At 38.2% G+C, this 16691-nt stretch overlaps 1 protein-coding gene across 3 annotated transcripts in view; it reads right to left on the bottom strand.

The window, feature by feature from the left end:
• Positions 1 to 16691, bottom strand: part of KMT5B (lysine methyltransferase 5B) — a 49281-nt gene that overhangs the window by 17171 nt on the left and 15419 nt on the right. For 2 of the 3 annotated variants that reach the window (XM_054724771.1, XM_008146850.3), the window contains exons 2-9: positions 14856 to 15091; positions 11646 to 11793; positions 7309 to 7377; positions 2762 to 2927; positions 2278 to 2387; positions 633 to 799; positions 330 to 349; positions 112 to 248 (exon numbers count right to left, since the gene is read on the bottom strand). In XM_054724771.1, coding sequence (XP_054580746.1) covers positions 112 to 248; positions 330 to 349; positions 633 to 799; positions 2278 to 2387; positions 2762 to 2927; positions 7309 to 7377; positions 11646 to 11793; positions 14856 to 15015 — 977 coding nt within the window. In that variant the 5' untranslated portion in view covers positions 15016 to 15091. Of the gene's footprint in view, positions 1 to 111; positions 249 to 329; positions 350 to 632; positions 800 to 2277; positions 2388 to 2761; positions 2928 to 7308; positions 7378 to 11645; positions 11794 to 14855; positions 15092 to 16561; positions 16636 to 16691 lie in introns of all 3 variants that reach the window. The other variant, XM_054724770.1, reaches the window with a different exon arrangement.

Here is a 16691-nt window from a genome sequence, read left to right as displayed (position 1 = left end):
GTAAAAGACTATTCCTGCATTTAAATAATGAGGAGATAATGTGATTTCATGCCCATGATCATCAGGTGGTTAAAAGAATGGAAAAGCTGAACATCTTACTTAATACTTTACCTTTCACACGTGTAACACTCGCAGAACTCATTATTTTCCCCAAAAAACCCATCTCCATAATAACAAGAAATTTCTTCTCCAGGTTCAATATCTCTCAGAGCCTTCACACATGCTGTATCTCGACCAGTTGACACAAACTGAAATAAAAATGAACTCATTAAGAAACTTGTACCTAAAGCAAAAACTAAATACTTGAGATAGGAAGTTTTTATGCTTACCTTACAATTAGGTCTGCAATCTGAAAAATGTCCAAAAATAAAGTCAATTAACTGTAGATAAGATCTGAAACACGAACAATTACAGAAATCTGAAATAAGCTTTCCATGTAATTTTACAACCTTTGATAGAAGTTTAGATCTTCAGTTAAACTACAGGAATATTTACTTTAATAACTTGGGGCGGGGGATCATATTCTTAACCCTACTTTAAAGGAAGAGAGGTCTTACTTAGATTGCTATGCCATTCTAATTTTGAGCAGTACCGCCCAACACTAGTGCTGATACCTGAGAAATAGCGCTTACCATGGTTTATAAATGCGGCAGGGCCGAGCCACAGCTGAGCACAGTTTTTCCTTGTGGAATACATGACACTGAAGTCGTTCTCTCCGTGTCTAAGTAGCATGTTCTCCTCAATTTCTGAAAGTTCGGCAATACAACCCACCAGTAATTCTATTTTGTCATTTCGTTTCCTATTTAAAATATGTGATGTTAAAAATTACTAGTAATTATAAGAAGGCTTCTTTTATTAAAACAAGCCTGTCCAATAAACATCCACGTATTGAGAAGACCAGCTCTGCCTATTTTAGCTGGCTCGCTTGAATCCCCGCCGGGAAGCCCCAGAACCTTTGCCATGTACTTGTGCAGCTGCCTCATTCCTACCAGAGGCTGGAGCGTCCTCCAGGACAGAACTCTGTGCCTATCGTGTCTCTGAACACCCTGCAGCACCTAGCGTAGTGCTTTGCAAGCAGAAAGGACTCAAATTCCTGCTGCACAGAATCCAACTTGCTGACACTGGATGAAGGAGACACAGAGGAGTGTGGGGAAGAGCCATGAGGACCCGGAATTAGGATGCTATCCTCTAGAGCAGCGCTATCCCACAGACAGCAATGCAAGCCAAGCAGACTCTTCAATTTCCTAACAGCCACTTTAAGGAAGTAAAAACCCGTGAAATTACTTTTAGCAATATATTTTAACCCAATATACCCCAAATACTATTTCAGTAGGTGATCAGTTTAAGAAATATTAATGAAAACTTTAATTTCATATGGAATCTGGCATGTGTATCACATTTACAGCACTTCTCAATTCCGACTTCCCACATTTTAAGAGCTCAAGAGCCACGTGTGGTTGGTGGCTACTGTACTGACAGCGCAGCTCTAGGACCGAGATCTCAAACCTCCACACCCATTGACACCACAGGGAGCCATGGGAGCTGGCAAGCAGGCCTATCACCCCCAGAAGATGCACTCACACACTCACACACACACACTCACACACACACACACACACACCCACCCATCGAGCCTGAAAGTAATGCTCTTTGCCCTCCATTTTCAGGCACTTGACCCTAAAATTTCTACTATAGAATATATTAGGGTGGTATATGAAAGGGGCTACATGTTTCTTTTGGGAGAAAAGGTAGGGAACAGGCATCAGAGGAAAGAAGATATAGCATACACTCTCTCTTTTCCATATGGCTGTTACCGCTCTAATGGAGCTCAATGTTACTCTTGTATTTCAGCTGTATATACATTTTTAAAGCAGGCAATGTGTTAAGAAGTTTCCACCTGTCAACTTCCTAGGATCATGAAGGCATCATACCCAACTTTTCTTCCAGGCCAGTAAAGGACCAACTCCGGAAGCCAGGCTGTCCAACCTTGGCCTCCCTAACCTTTCAGTAGCCCCGTTACTGAGCAAGGCACCCAGATTCAACCAAAAGAAAACAAAACACATTTCAGCTTAGACACAGAATCTGGTCAACTCAGACTTCTAATTCTAAACAACAAAGATGGGAATAAGGAGCCATCAATAGGCCCTGGCCCTGCACTGGCTCCTCTAGGTGAGCTCTGGTTTCATCCCTTCCAGGACTTTCTTAGCATCTGAACAGTAATTTAGAGAGAATTTTAAATAAAATTACTTTATGGGTTTATACTAGTATAATAGTTACCACTCTTTCGTTGCAACTATTTTGGCTCCATTTTGTTCTGATGAGTATCTATTACAAGGCAGTATTTCAAATCCACTATCAGTTGCAAACATTCTCAAGTAAATGAACACCTAAAAAAGAAAAAAATTTGACATTAACTTTATAGTAAACTGTTTGGCCTGCTAGACTTCCATAGAATTATAAAAGCAAACCATGAACAACAATATAAAAATGTTGCACTTTTAAAATACTTTGTTAATATTTCAACATTTCACATATTTGAGTACCAAATGGCATGGCCATGTTACTCTAAAAGCTCACAACAAATTTCACTTCTAGATGACAAAGTTTTCTCTTTGGATAGTCAAAGGATCTATATGTTATTAGATCTTCATACGATTAGTTTCACAAAAAATTGATTTCAAGTTTCACCAAAATTTAGGCTTTAGTTTCCTTTATTCCTATCCAAACATATAAACAGTATTCATCTTATTAATAAACCTACATGTTCCTTGAATAATTTCTCCTGCATTTTGTTCTTGTTGAGAAAATAGTGTCGCGCCCATTCGCCGGAAGTCAAACATTTGAAGGCTTTCTCCAAGTGCTCATCTTTCTTAAAACGTTCAATTACTTCCTTCAGTTCTTCTTGCCTTCCTTTAATAGGCCGAAATCTGAACAAAACCAAGACAATAACTTTAATTATCTGCCATCACTCTTGGGCCACTGTTAAGAGATACTGAGAAAGAGATAGTAACCTAAAAACTGCCAGACAGAACAAAAGACAACAATCAATAATCTTGATAATTACTCCTCAAGTAATATTAACCATCAGGAAACATAATTTCTCTGTCTTCAAAATGCATTTTAATATTGTTATTTTACTGTTATCTCATTAACTGAGAAGTGACCAGATGATTCAAGTGAATGCTGATTCAGGCTTATTCCAGTCTGAAGGTACAAAATGAAAGACCTACAATAGAGCTCATCTAATTGTGTGTTAGAATGACAACTTTTAAAAACATGCAGAATCAAGCCCGAAGAGTGCCAGGCAATGAGCTTCAGAAGAATGACGAAGCAAACAAAATCATGCCGCTAAAACATTCCTTATGTACAGTTAGAAAAACCCCAAACCAAGTACCCCAGTGAGTCTTGAAATCCTGTACACCTTGATGTCCCAACACCATGTCAATTAATCTCTACTGCATTCAGAGAACAAAAAGAGGGCAAAAGTACAACTGCTGTATGGTGACATAAGGAAAAACAGTTGGTGTACCATTATAAAAGGCTTCTATTAATAAAATTAGCTATAATGACTTCAGCATATTACATTTCTAGTCATAAAATAACACATAATACAATCATAGTCCAAGTAAAATTAAGTTTGCAAGTCCCTCATTCTAAAGTTGTGTTCTCAATAAAACATGTACTACAATTAAAGGTACTTGGATCTTAATTTCAAAATGTCACTCTGGCAGGTGTGGCTCTGTTGGTTGAATGTCATTCAGTACACTGAAAGATCACTGGTTCAATTCCCAGTTGGGACACGTGCCTAGGTTGTGGGTTCAACCCCCCCCATTGGGGTGTGTGCAGGAGGCAACCGATTGGTGTTTCTCACATCCATGTTTCTCTCTCTCTCTCTCTCTCTCTCTCTCTCTCTCTCCTCTCTTTCCCCCCCTCCCCCGCTTCTCTCTCTCTAAAAATCAATATTTAAATATTTTTTAAAAAGTCTTTTCATATCAATTTCATTTGGCTTATTTTCCCAAATAAAGTTAAAAAAAAATCCAACCAAAAAACGGAATTACAGACTGCTATTCAAATAGAATACATTAAGAAAAAAAAGTATTAAAGGCCAAGGAGAAAAAGGATTTGAACTATGCACCCTAACTCTAACAACTGAAATTGTGTACTTCATAAATCTGAAAATGCTAAAACTGAGATAAGATCTAGGAAAGGAAGCACTCAAGCAGGGTTTTTTCTAGATGAGCTATCATAATTGTATCCACAATGTTTCAGTAAAATGTTAAGCCACAATATTTTACCAAGGCTTATTTATTAGGTGCTGTGTACACACAGGTGTTATGGTGAAGTGACAGTCTAGCCACTGCTCTTACATGGAAAATTTATCCAGGACTAAAAGACATACACATGCATCAACAGTTAAGCAAAGCAGTGAGAGGCAAATGCAGATTACTATGGTACAAACTACACTATAGCACTTTAAAATATGGAAATCATAACTAAAGTGAAGATACATATGGACAATGAGGAGAGTGTGAATTTAGCTTTCCAGAACAGGCAGGGAAGAATCAAAGAAGGGCAGGCAAAGTGAGAGGGAATGTAAGCAGAGCATCTTAAGGCTACATTCAAAGAGATGAACAGGGACAGAGGGCACCAGCTGGGCAACAACAGCAGAGGAAAGAACAGGAAGAGAGAAGGCATAACACTACTGATGACAGGGCTTCTGGAGGACTTCAGATACATTGATGCCTGCTGACCCCTCCAGGAACTTACTAGCTTCAGACTCTAGCTTCAGTAAGCTCTCACTAAGAGAACCTTCAGAGAGAGTTCGAACATATCCCAGAGACGTCATGTAAAAAAATAGACATCAAATTTTATTTTCCATGTTCTATTAGTGTACCTGCTCTGACAGATAGATGAGTGGATGTCCTTTAAACAATTCAGAATGTGTTTAACTAGGATTGTCAAAATATGATGTCAAAATAGTCTAAAGATTTGCAGAACTGTGAAAGTCTGCAAACTTCCATCCAGTTATAATATTGAACGACTTGTAGATATCACAAGTGATTTTTGTCAAGATTGGGTTTCTTTAACCATTCTTGCTGCAAAGCTACACTAGGGGTGTTTGCACATGAAGGAGAGATAAGATAACCAAGCAGCTGTTAGCTAAGGCATGCCACTTCACACAATACAAAATATGAAATGTCAGGAAATGGATAACCATGTTTTATGCAGCGAACAGAAAAGCCAATACTAGTACTTCACTCTGAGCAAATACAATGTATAATCCATGATGCCAGTGCTGCAGATGACAGAAAAAGAACCCAGCAATATTGGTATGTCCGACAGGGAACTGACCAGTGGTGACACCCTATTTAAAATAATTGCATGGCTCAACTCATTAGCAAGCAAGTCAGAGTCAGGGCTAGATTCACCTCATGTTTTAAGGACACAACAGAAAAGTAAGCTGCAGACCTGGAACGGACACTGGCTATTCCTATGGGCTAAGTGCGCTCCACTTCCTGAAACCTGTTGCTTCCTACCTAAAAATGCCTTTCAGCTATCGTAGTTTTGTTTACTCTGTGTTCATGATGCCAATTTATATGCTAAAACCAACACAAAATAATCTACTCTTGATTTAGCTATATTCTGCTTTCCACGTTTCCTGTGCTGACGTTTGTTTCTGCTTTCCTGAATCAAACACAAGCAAAACTGTTACTTGCCAATAGCAAGAACCTCCATTTCACTTAAAATATAATTTACCATCAAAACTTCCTGTCACAGTTGGCTGCTATAGGCATGAAATGATAGTGAGGCAAAGGAAGAAAAGGGTTCTGGGTGCAGACAGGAAGAGGAAGAGACAGCTGTTTTCAATAACCCTACAAAAATACATTAAAATCACTAGGCTGACAGTTCAAGTCAAATCCCAGTACAACAATACTGCTGGGGAAATAAAAATTACTTAATAGCATAAGATTGTTACAACTATTAGGACCAGGCAAACAGCAATGAAGACCTTAAAAAACATTAAAATAATTTTCTATTATTGAGTAGAAAGATACCCTCTGCTCTCTCCTTCATCACAATCACTATGTATCTTCTATACACATTGCACAAACCTCTCCCTACACCAGAGTTCTTAAAGCTAGAAGAAAATACAGACTATCTAAAACAGCCTTCTTGTTCAATACGTGAGGAAAATAAGGCCCATGAGGGCTAATTAAGGGAAGCCTTTCTCAGCCTGATCTTATGTGGATTCAGAGGCCGCTCTCGTGTTGTTTCCCATAGAATAGGACTTGACTTGTGTCTGCCATGGAACACCAGCCCAGAGCCCAGCCAGCAACAGAGCTGGCTGGTATTCTAGCAATACAGTGAAAGGTACTATATACTTTTAAATTTGGCATATGGGGGTGAAGTGGGGTGGCAGGGGAGGCAAGAGAAACAGGCATCTGGTATTTCCAAATCAATATGCCCCTCCTCCCTAACACAAAATTTGCTACTTTAAATAAATCAAACATTTCTTTTTTCACTTCCCACACCTCTGATGAATGGCTGCTATAAGAAAAAAGTCATTTACAATCATTATTATTAAAAGGGGCAGAAAAAAACATGAATTCACACTCCCACACACCTGTTCCCCACTCTTTCCAGAGACTGACTTGCCAGGTTTTCTTGCTATTTGGTTTTCCTGTATCCAAACCCAAGAGAGCACTGTGGCAATGAAGAAAGGCTGTAGATGTGTGTTAGCTGTACTACTGCCCCTTCCATAGCATGTCAACCAAGAGCTGACTGGAGGAGGGGGAAGAAGAGGAGGACAGAAAAAGGGGAGCAAGGGAAGGAGAGAGGAAAAGAGAGAAAAATGCTCAAATATTTAAGATATAAAATAAGAAACCATGAGGCAGCACTGTAAACACATTTCCCCTTTGAAGAAAGTTGAACTGCAAACTGACAGTGCGCAGATGCCGAGGAGGAGGAGGCAGGCCAGAGCCACAGCTCTTTGTTCCTTCTTCACCTGAAAATAAATAACAACCAGAAACATACCTGGCTGAGTTTTGCACTCAGTGCTCAGCTAATCCCAGGGAGTGATTCCTGATCTTTGATGAAAGATTTCTCTTAAAATTACCCTGTTATGGAGTACAAGTGATTTTTTTTAAATACAACTATGACTAAGACCAAACTATTTTAAAAGGTTTGCAACATGTTCTAAAACTCATGTTTATGCTAACACCTCCATTATTTAACATCAAAGAACATCATCAAGGCTGTGACAGGTTAGCGGGCATCTTATTATTGTTTGTAATGCACTCTACCTACCTCACAGGGTTGTTGTGAGGAAAACTGTCAGATTTTGAAAAATGCCTTGAGCTCCTCGAAGGAAAGGCGCTATATAAATGCAAAAACAAACAACAACAATAAAAAACTATTTGTACAACCTGTACTTGTAATCTCTAAGCAGATTTACAATATTTGCTGTTGCAAAAATCCTTAAGACACTGGTATTCCAGTCTCAGCATGATGAAAGCTAGATGCTAAAATTCTTTCTTCCCATAGAACATCGTTTTACATTATACCGAGTTAGAAGATCTAAGAATTTCTTTATGCTTTCTAGTCAAGCACTTAATTTCAAAGTGACACTTAACGTGATTTATAAATTCATATCCAACAGTGGATATAAATAATCAAATACATAAAGGAAAATAAAATTAGATAGTTACAGTAGTAGAAGGATGAGTAAGGACTATACAGACTGCAGTTTGGATCAGAAAAATCCCAAAGAAAAAGTGACTCTTGCATTTCTTTATAACATTATTTCCTGCTCGGCTCACTTCCAAGTCGCCCACTCCTCAGGATACTGTCCAATCTCTGGGTTCTACAGCCTCCACACGGGGCATGACTAGAAGCACCTGTACCGGCTTTACTATATCTGTCTCCCCACTTTGATCTTTTGAAAATCAGAGGTATTACCAACAACTCTATTTTCCAGCTAAAAGGAAGAATTTAATTTTCATAATTGATAAGTCAACTAAATCTAAATATTTTCCAATAAATTGAAATTACTATTTTGTTTATACTATTTCTAGGAATTCATGCTATAACTCTGACTTGCTTATTAGTAAATACAGGGATCTATTAAGATGAAAACATGAGTATTTGTAATATAGCTAGTTTGGGAAATTTTCAAATCATTAAACATCTACTGTTTCTGAATACAGTACATTGAAAGAAGTTGAAAGGAGGAAAAAGAACATAAAAGAGAAAATGAAAACTGACAATCAATTACAAATATATAAACATAAAACAAAGAGACCATTCTATAAGTAGCAGACAGCGAGTATTAAAATCCAAGCTCCAAACTTATCTCTTCCAGTCACTTTGTTTGAACTCGAAAGAGAGAAGCCCATGAACTAATAATTTAAAAATATATTATGGTTTATTCAAATAAAGCACTATAGATTTTCCTTATTTTCTATAAAATAATATCTTTGAACATGATGTGAGTCAACATTCTGGTCAATTCTTGCTCAAAAGATGAGCCAGAGCAGATAGTTTCATATTCAAGTAAGTCCACCAAGATTTAAAGCTTCATTAATAAATTCTCTGTGTTTTCCTGTTAAAGTGCCTTTGCAATGAACACCGAGAGCACTCCTTGATATAGCACATCAACTGCTCGAGCACAGGGCTAAGGGTCCCCACTGTGCAAAACCGACCCGGTCTGCCCAGGGGGGAGTAGGACTGTTTACACCCGTGGTCGGCAAACTGCGGCTCACAAGCTACATGCGGCTCTTTGGCCCCTTGAGTGTGGCTCTTCCACAAAATACCACGGCTTGGGCGAGTCTATTTTGAAGAAGTGGCGTTAGAAGAAGTTTAAGTTTAAAAAATTTGGCTCTCAAAAGAAATTTCAATCGTTGTACTATTGATATTTGGCTCTGTTGACTAATGAGTTTGCCGACCACTGGTCTACACCATCAATGGCTATTTTAGAAACTGTATGAGAAGAATTAAATGTTACACTGAAAAATATATGTTTTCTTCTGCATGTTTAACTTGGTTTAACCAGTTTTTATTTTAGATCCTTCAATTTCTATTCATAAAAAATTTTACATACTGGATACTTTTTAAATTTAGGGGCACCTGGATAAGGTTTTGAGTTTCAATATTTGTGTAGCAATCTGGAACTTTACATTTTAAGACACAGGTTTTAAGTGAGTGCTAGGAAACCACTGGTAAGGAGCTTTTTATCCACTTACATCACAAGGAGGCGCAGTAGGCCAGGTGCTTTAGGACCTGCTACTGCAAGAGTAGAAATGGAGGCTCTCAGGCCCCACCCCACAGCTATGAAATCAGCAGCTGAATCTTTTTTTTTTTTTTATTGTCTAAAGTTTTACATATGTCTCCTTTTTCCCCAATTGACACCCCCCCCCCCCCAGCCATTCCCACCCCGGGAAAGCCCCCACCGCCCCAGTGTCGGTGTCCATTGGTTAAGCAGCTGCATCTTAAGATTCCCCAAGTGACTCCCATAAACTAATTACCAAGGAGGATTTTATAGAAAACTAGAGGCCCAGTGCCCGAAATTCGTGCACTCGGGGGGCGGGGGACCCTCAGCCCGGCCTGCGCCCTCTCACAGCCCGGGAACCCTCGAAGGATGTCTGACTGACGGCTTAGGGAGCTGGCCTAAGCCTGCAGTCAGACATCCTTAGCACTGCCACAGAGACAGGAGAGGCTCCCGCCACTCGCTGTGCTCATCAGCCATAAGCCCAGGCTTCTGGCTGAGCAGTGCTCCCTCTGTGGGAGTACACTGACCACCAGGGGGCAGCTCCTGTGTTGAGGTCTGCCCCCTGGTGGTCAGTGTGCATCATAGTGACTGGTCGTTCTGCCGTTCAATCAATTTGCATATTGGCTTTTTATTATATAGGCTAGGATAGGAGTTATTTCCTATAGCAGAAGCCAGTAACAGGTAACCCTTTATCCTCTGGAATAGTCAAAGCATGGGGATTCTGAACACACAGACTTCTTTCCTAAAGCCACTAAAAATGTTTTATAATTTTGATGGAACGCTTTCTAAAATGGTTTATATGCTTCAATATTTCAGTATATAAGGCTTGATGAAGATAATACCTTTCTTGATGACTCCAGGTCATAATCATGGGCCTTTGCAGTAAAATCCTGAATGCTACTAGACTGTTACGAGAATCAGTGATTCACATTTTTTAACTCAGGGGGGAAAAAAAGGCTAACGGGTAGCTTAAATACTATCAGGATCCTCTGCAAGCTTGTCAAACTCGTGGACTCGGCCGACAGGCCACGAGTTTGACATGCTTGCTCTAGAGCGGCCAGGTCTCCTATGTTCACTGAGAAAAAAAAGGGAAATGGACTTAAAATAATGCAAACTAGATTTTACTTGGACACTATGGCATTTTGAGTCTGCTGACTTTCCAGAGGACAGCCATTTGTCTGTCTATTTAGAAAAGTTAGATATTTGCTCCTCTGAAGGCAGGAAACTATTTAAAGAACCTCTTCAGTCCATCCCAACTTTTCACTTCATTTTACTAAGTAAAGATACATGATGACAGAAAATTACATGAAAATACCAAAGGCACATTTTCACCAGAATTACTTCTCTCTGGGTTTAGCATGTAATTAATAAATGCATCATACAGTATTTTGTTTCAATTTTAGCGAGGGAGAGAGTTAAAAGGGAAAAAGATGAACACAGATTTTTCTCTAATCACCTTTACTCACCAATTCCTACCTCCCCCTAATTATCGATGACTATCCACCTGTTGATCAAGTCCTTTCAGGGTTGGTCCTTGACACTGGAGCTACTGAACACTAGTATAGCATGACTGAGGTAAGAGTGGGCGGTGGCCCAGAACTTGCTCTACATTCTAAATCCCTATACTTTTCCATCAGACTTGAAAACCCTTTGCCATGGAAGTTCAAGATATAGAGAAAAGTTGTAAAGCTTTGACTTAGTGTATGGTGGAGGTCAATTACAAAATTATCTAAGAGCCTTTTTGTGGGAGAGAAGGTATTTAAGGGAAGTAGAATAAAGAAATTTAAAGGATGATAGATTTCAAGAGTGATGCAATAATATTTTAAGTAGATGACATTTAATACTCAATAAAGCACTTGCACATCTATTTTCTTATCTGCACACTGAATGTAAGCACGTCTTTAAAAATATTCATGCTTACTAAGTTGAATCTTACTTAGCTGAATGCTTTGCTGCATCTCAAAGATCAAACACAGTGGCAATTATTTTAAAAACATCTGTAATAAAACTATGAAAAAAAGGCCGTAATCTACTTTTAGTAGAAAATATACATTTTTAAGGCTGTACAGGATGCCTGTCAGATGTCTTTCCACTAATTAGCATCAACATTTAGAACAGAATAAAGATGCTCCCCCAGCTTTATATTTTAGTAAGAAATATCCTGAGATAAAGAACACAGAATTAAAACTGACAAGATTCTCAGAAGCTTTTGCTGCTTTTCGTGGCTCACATATAGAAAATCTTTCTGTAGCAAAGTACTTTCCTTTAATGCCATTTAAATTTTTGACTGAAAGTAAAAAATCTATTTTCTTTCTTTCCATCTATTTTCTTAAATTCAACATCATCTGTGTCATTCAGGATAAAGACTTAAAATTACCTAGTATTCATTTTGTGTGTCTGAAAACCTAAATAGGGATCAAGAACCAAACTGGTTGCTAGGTCATCATTTTCACAGAGTTCCTTGGCGGACATTCCAGAAGATGGTACATATCGACTCTGTCCTTCGAATCCTGAGTTACCATTACCTGCAAAAAGAAAAAGAAAAGTAACTCAAATTGAAAATGACTAAAGTCTACCTTAAAAACCTTTGCCCATTCAAGCTAGTAATCATGAACTAAAATTATTCCAATTAATTTTAATAATGGAGATTGGAGTACTATTTGCATAAACATAAAGGCAAATGCAATAAACTAACCCAATTATTGAGAGTATTTCGATTAAATATAACACCAGGTTTCCCAAGAAGAGCGCCTGTGAGAATCTTTGGTTCAGATGCCTTGCCCCTCCAAGGAAGAGCTGAGAAACAGGGAAGGTGGAGGTTCATTAAGGCAGCAAGAGAGCATAAAGGGCCACTACAGACAGGGCTGGGGTGAGGAAACAGGATGAACACAAGATACTCTCTGCAGTAAGTGCCAGAAGGGGAGAGCTTGATTTTAAGTACCAAAAGGAGTCCCAAGTAGCTAACTCCAGCTTCCTGCTTTCAGATGGATGAGTGATTATTATTTCCACTTGGCTGGGAACAGGCCCAGAGGTTAAGGAACTTACTTGCCTATGATTACAAAGCTAGGTAGTAGAGGTGGGGAAAGGAGAAAAGAGAATGACAGGCCTATTTCTAACTGACCTGTCTGAAAATATTTTGATTGAAAAATAGGGAAGATGAAAGAAATATGTACGTGATGGAAGTCATTGGGTTTAATTGTGGAAGAAAAACACTGTAAAGAGAGGAAAGGAAGGCCAAATTTGTATATATCAGTTTCATCAGTGCTCATTTCAGTACATGTCACTGATAGTCCTATCAGCAGTCAGTGAAGATACCAGCTGTATAACATTAAGCCTCTCAAAATTAAGATATGGAAGAATGAGAGAAACACACAGTGAGAGGTGTAACCTTCTTTTCATCCACTCTTAAAAAAAAATTAAACACTTATGTGAAAATCCCTGCCAAAGGGTAGGTATATGATTTGCATGTGGGTTTGTGAAAAGCTATCAGATCATTTTATTTTCCGTAACAGCTTTATTGACACTGGAGCTACTAACACATACCATATAATTCACCCATTCAAAGAGTACAATTTAATAGTTATTTTTAATATATTCACATAATTGTATAACTATCACCACAATCAATTTTGGAACATTTCATCACTCCCCAAAATAACCTGCATACCCATTAGCAGTCACTACCTACTTCTCCCTCCCAGCCGCTATCAACCACTAATTAGTTTCTGTTTCTATGGATTTGCCTACTTTGAAGATTTCATATAGCTACAATCATACAATATGTGGTCTTTGCAACTGGCTTTTTTCAATTAGCACAATGTTTTCAAGGTTCATCCATGTTGTACCATGCATCAGTACTTCATTCCTTTTTATGCCTAAATAATATTCCATTGTATGGATATACCACATTTTGCTTATTCATCAGTTGATGGACATTTGGGCTGTTTCCACTTTTCGGCTATTATGAGTAATGTCTCTATGAACAATCATATGAAAGTTTTGTGAGTACATATGTTATCCCAATTCTCTTAGGTACATCCCTAAGAATGGAAGTGCTTAGGTCACATGGTAATTTAACCTTTAGAGGAACTGCCGGACTGTTTTTCAAAGTGAATGCACCATTTTACATTTCCAACAGTAGTGTATGAGGGTACTAAGTTCTCCACATCATCACCAACACTTGTTACTATCTATCCTTTTGATTCTAGTTTTTCTGGTTGTTGTATCTTATGGTTTTAATTTGCATTTTCCTGATGACTAAGAGTCCTTTTTTTTCAAGATTTAGTTTTTCTGGGTCCCTTAAATTTCCAGAAGAATTTTAGTATCAGTTTGTCAATTTCTGCAAAGAAGTCAGCTGAGATTCTGACAGAAAATGCCTTCAATCCGTAGATTATTTGGGGCTAAATCCCCAGTGTGGGGCATGCAGGAGGCGGCCAATCAATGATTCTCTCTCAACATTGATGTTTCTCTCTCTCTCTCTCCCCCTCTCCCTTACTCTCTGAAATCAATAAAAATATATTTTAAAAAATTAAGAGATGCCTAATTTACTGAACAGAGCCAATACCACAGCCATAGTCACTACATTTCTCAATCCCTTCAGGTTCCCATCACATGCTAAAGGGCAAGGAGGTGTCCATGCAGAAGAGCATCCATTACAAAAACAGTGACCTGATCTGACATGGAAAGGTTAAGGGAAGTCTGGGCCCAATGAACAGCATAAACCCCTAAAAGGTAAAAATGAAATGAATCAGAACTAGAGCAATCTAACTGAACTGCAGAACACTCAGGCTAATTCAATCTACGGGGAGTAGGCAAATTCCAACACAAACTAAGGATGTTCAGCAGTGGCTAACTTAACCTTAGGAAAAATAAGAAAAAGAAAAAGCTATACTCCTTAACATGGTCATACACTTTTGGAAAACCTTCATATAGTTGTCTACTTAGGTTTATGTTTATCCTGGGTCGACTTACTACTCATGGAAGAGCTATGAAGCTCTATAATTTCTCACAACTCTCAACAAGTCATTTCATTCTTACCAAGTATAGAGGTAAAAAAAGTAACTTATTATCAATAGTGCCTCACTATCCAGATAAAGGATTGTTCACCCTCTATAAATATAAAAAAAATGGTGACAATTTGTGAAGCTGCCCTAAACTCTATTTATCATGCAAATCACAGTTAACTTTATTCATATTACTGTAAGTTTTCAAAGACATACATATTTATACTTACATCAAATATAAAAAATACAGTTTGAACTTTTAAGAAATTCAGGTCAGTAGCAGTATTTTAGTTTTTTTATAGTACAGATTAGCCATTTAGGTATAAATTCTACAAAATATAATTTAAAACCATGGATATAAAAGGATGACTGAAGTTATTATATTAAGCATTAAACTGAAGTTGTACACATTTGATGAGAATAAAAACTGATACAACTTTGAAAGAGTAAAATACTATAATGTTAACTATGTGAGAACATAAAGAATTGTTTTGCAAACAACAGAGCACAGAACACATTACAAACTGGAAAGAATTACTGCCCCATATCACAATCAAAAGAGCGACAGTTGAGTGTGTACATACATCTGCTCGACCTCCTCTCCACTGCGTTTTTGCCAGCCTTCACAGTGTCCTTTCCCGTGTGCTGTAATTTTGATTGATTCTGCTGATGGTCATTAGACAACTTGCCTCCATTTCTCCTGCCATTCACCACCATGTTCTTGGATTCTCCCAACCACTTCATACCCACAGACAGCCTGACCCAGGTGCATTTAGTCACTCTCTTCAAATAGCTTAGAGAATAATTTCAATGTTCTCTCCTAACAGAAACAAAATATGAAAAACAAAACAAAATGGGGAGGTAAATACATAAAAGACCATGCTACACAGACTCGTGAGAAAGATACAGAGTATTAAAAGTACTAGTTTCCGCTCTTTGGACTACCTTGGCCCCAGTCGGTCCTATCATGCTGAGGTCTCCAATGCCCCCAGGCTCTGAGGAGGGACTCATTGGGTCTTGCTCATAGCTTGTTCTTTGAATAGCAATCGGTATAGCAAGTGCTCAATAAATGTTTATCCTTCAATTACCATTAAGAATCATCTTTGCTCTTTATTATGCTGATATCTAGGTATAGCTCAATAATCAGCTCAAATCACACATTTTGGTAACATCCTATGAACTCTGTGAGTAAACTACAAAGATATTTATTATCTCTTGTCTGCAACAGTTTTGTTACATCTTTTTGTCGTTAAAATCAACATTCAAGATATTTAGGGATATTTTATCAAAGTACTGCCCATCATAAAATGTCTTACTCAGCGTTCCCTTACAAAGGCAACAAAAACTTGAGAGATTCTATTTGCTCATATAGAGGTATCTCTCACTATATGAATGTTAACTAGCTGAATTTGGGAACTGAATGATTTGGACAGTGAGGGGTACCTGTAATTTTAAGGACCTTTGGAAGTGAGGGTATAACAGATTATGTTTGTTGGTAATGGAATGAGAAAAAGGATGTCCATGACTTCACCTCATTATGGAAATATGCTTTTAGTGTAAGTCAAACTAAAAGGCTCTAGGATAAGAAACTGCAAAACATAAATGGGATGACACTCCAACCAACTGAACCACCCCACCAGGGCTAGAAAGAATTAAAAGATGAAAGAAATAGCAAGTCATCTCTCCAAAGAGAATCCGTAAGTCCCAACCCAGATTCCCACTCAGAGACAAAAAGCCGAAACCTGACATGAGCCCCAGCAATCTGTTTGAATAAGCCCTCCAGGTGATTCTGATGCAAGCTCCAGTGTAAAAACTGTTCCAAGTTACTTATCCATTCCATTTTTCAGCTGTTAGGGCAAAGGACAGATGCCAACATTTTAAGGAAAATTGTGGAATAAAACATTTTAATTGGAGGAAATTGTACTATCAACCTAATTTCCCCCCAAGAATTAGGAAAAGTTCACCAATAAATCATTCTAGTAGCACACTTCAGTCCAGTTCATGGAACACAGACTGAAATCCACTCTAACTTACACATAATTTCAGCCAAATGTGGGTTAATGATCCAAACTGGAACAAATTCACAACTTCAGGTCTGAGTGCATGTGTCTGGATATATTCTAGCAGAGACTCCAATACTCGCCGCTCGTCCAGAAAACGACAGCTCATTAAGGTAAAAGATAAATGAATACCTGATGAAAGCAGTTCTAGTAAAGCTATCAGATATTTGGGGGCTATTTATAATGTTTTAGCTCAAGATGAGTATACACAATAAAAACTCTTTACATACAATGAAAGTAATTATCAGGTCATCGTTTGTTCTGCCCATGAGTGTGGAATTTGTTCTTGTTGGCATGTTCTTTCCTGGAAGATTACAAGTGGGAAGGAAGAACACTTACATATCAGAGGTGGAGATGGAA

Source organism: Eptesicus fuscus, chromosome 13 (assembly GCF_027574615.1).
Source record: "Eptesicus fuscus isolate TK198812 chromosome 13, DD_ASM_mEF_20220401, whole genome shotgun sequence".
Lineage (NCBI taxonomy): Eukaryota > Metazoa > Chordata > Mammalia > Chiroptera > Vespertilionidae > Eptesicus > Eptesicus fuscus.
The sequence above is the reverse complement of the archived record's forward strand: the minus strand, read 5'-3'. Positions and strand labels throughout refer to the sequence as shown.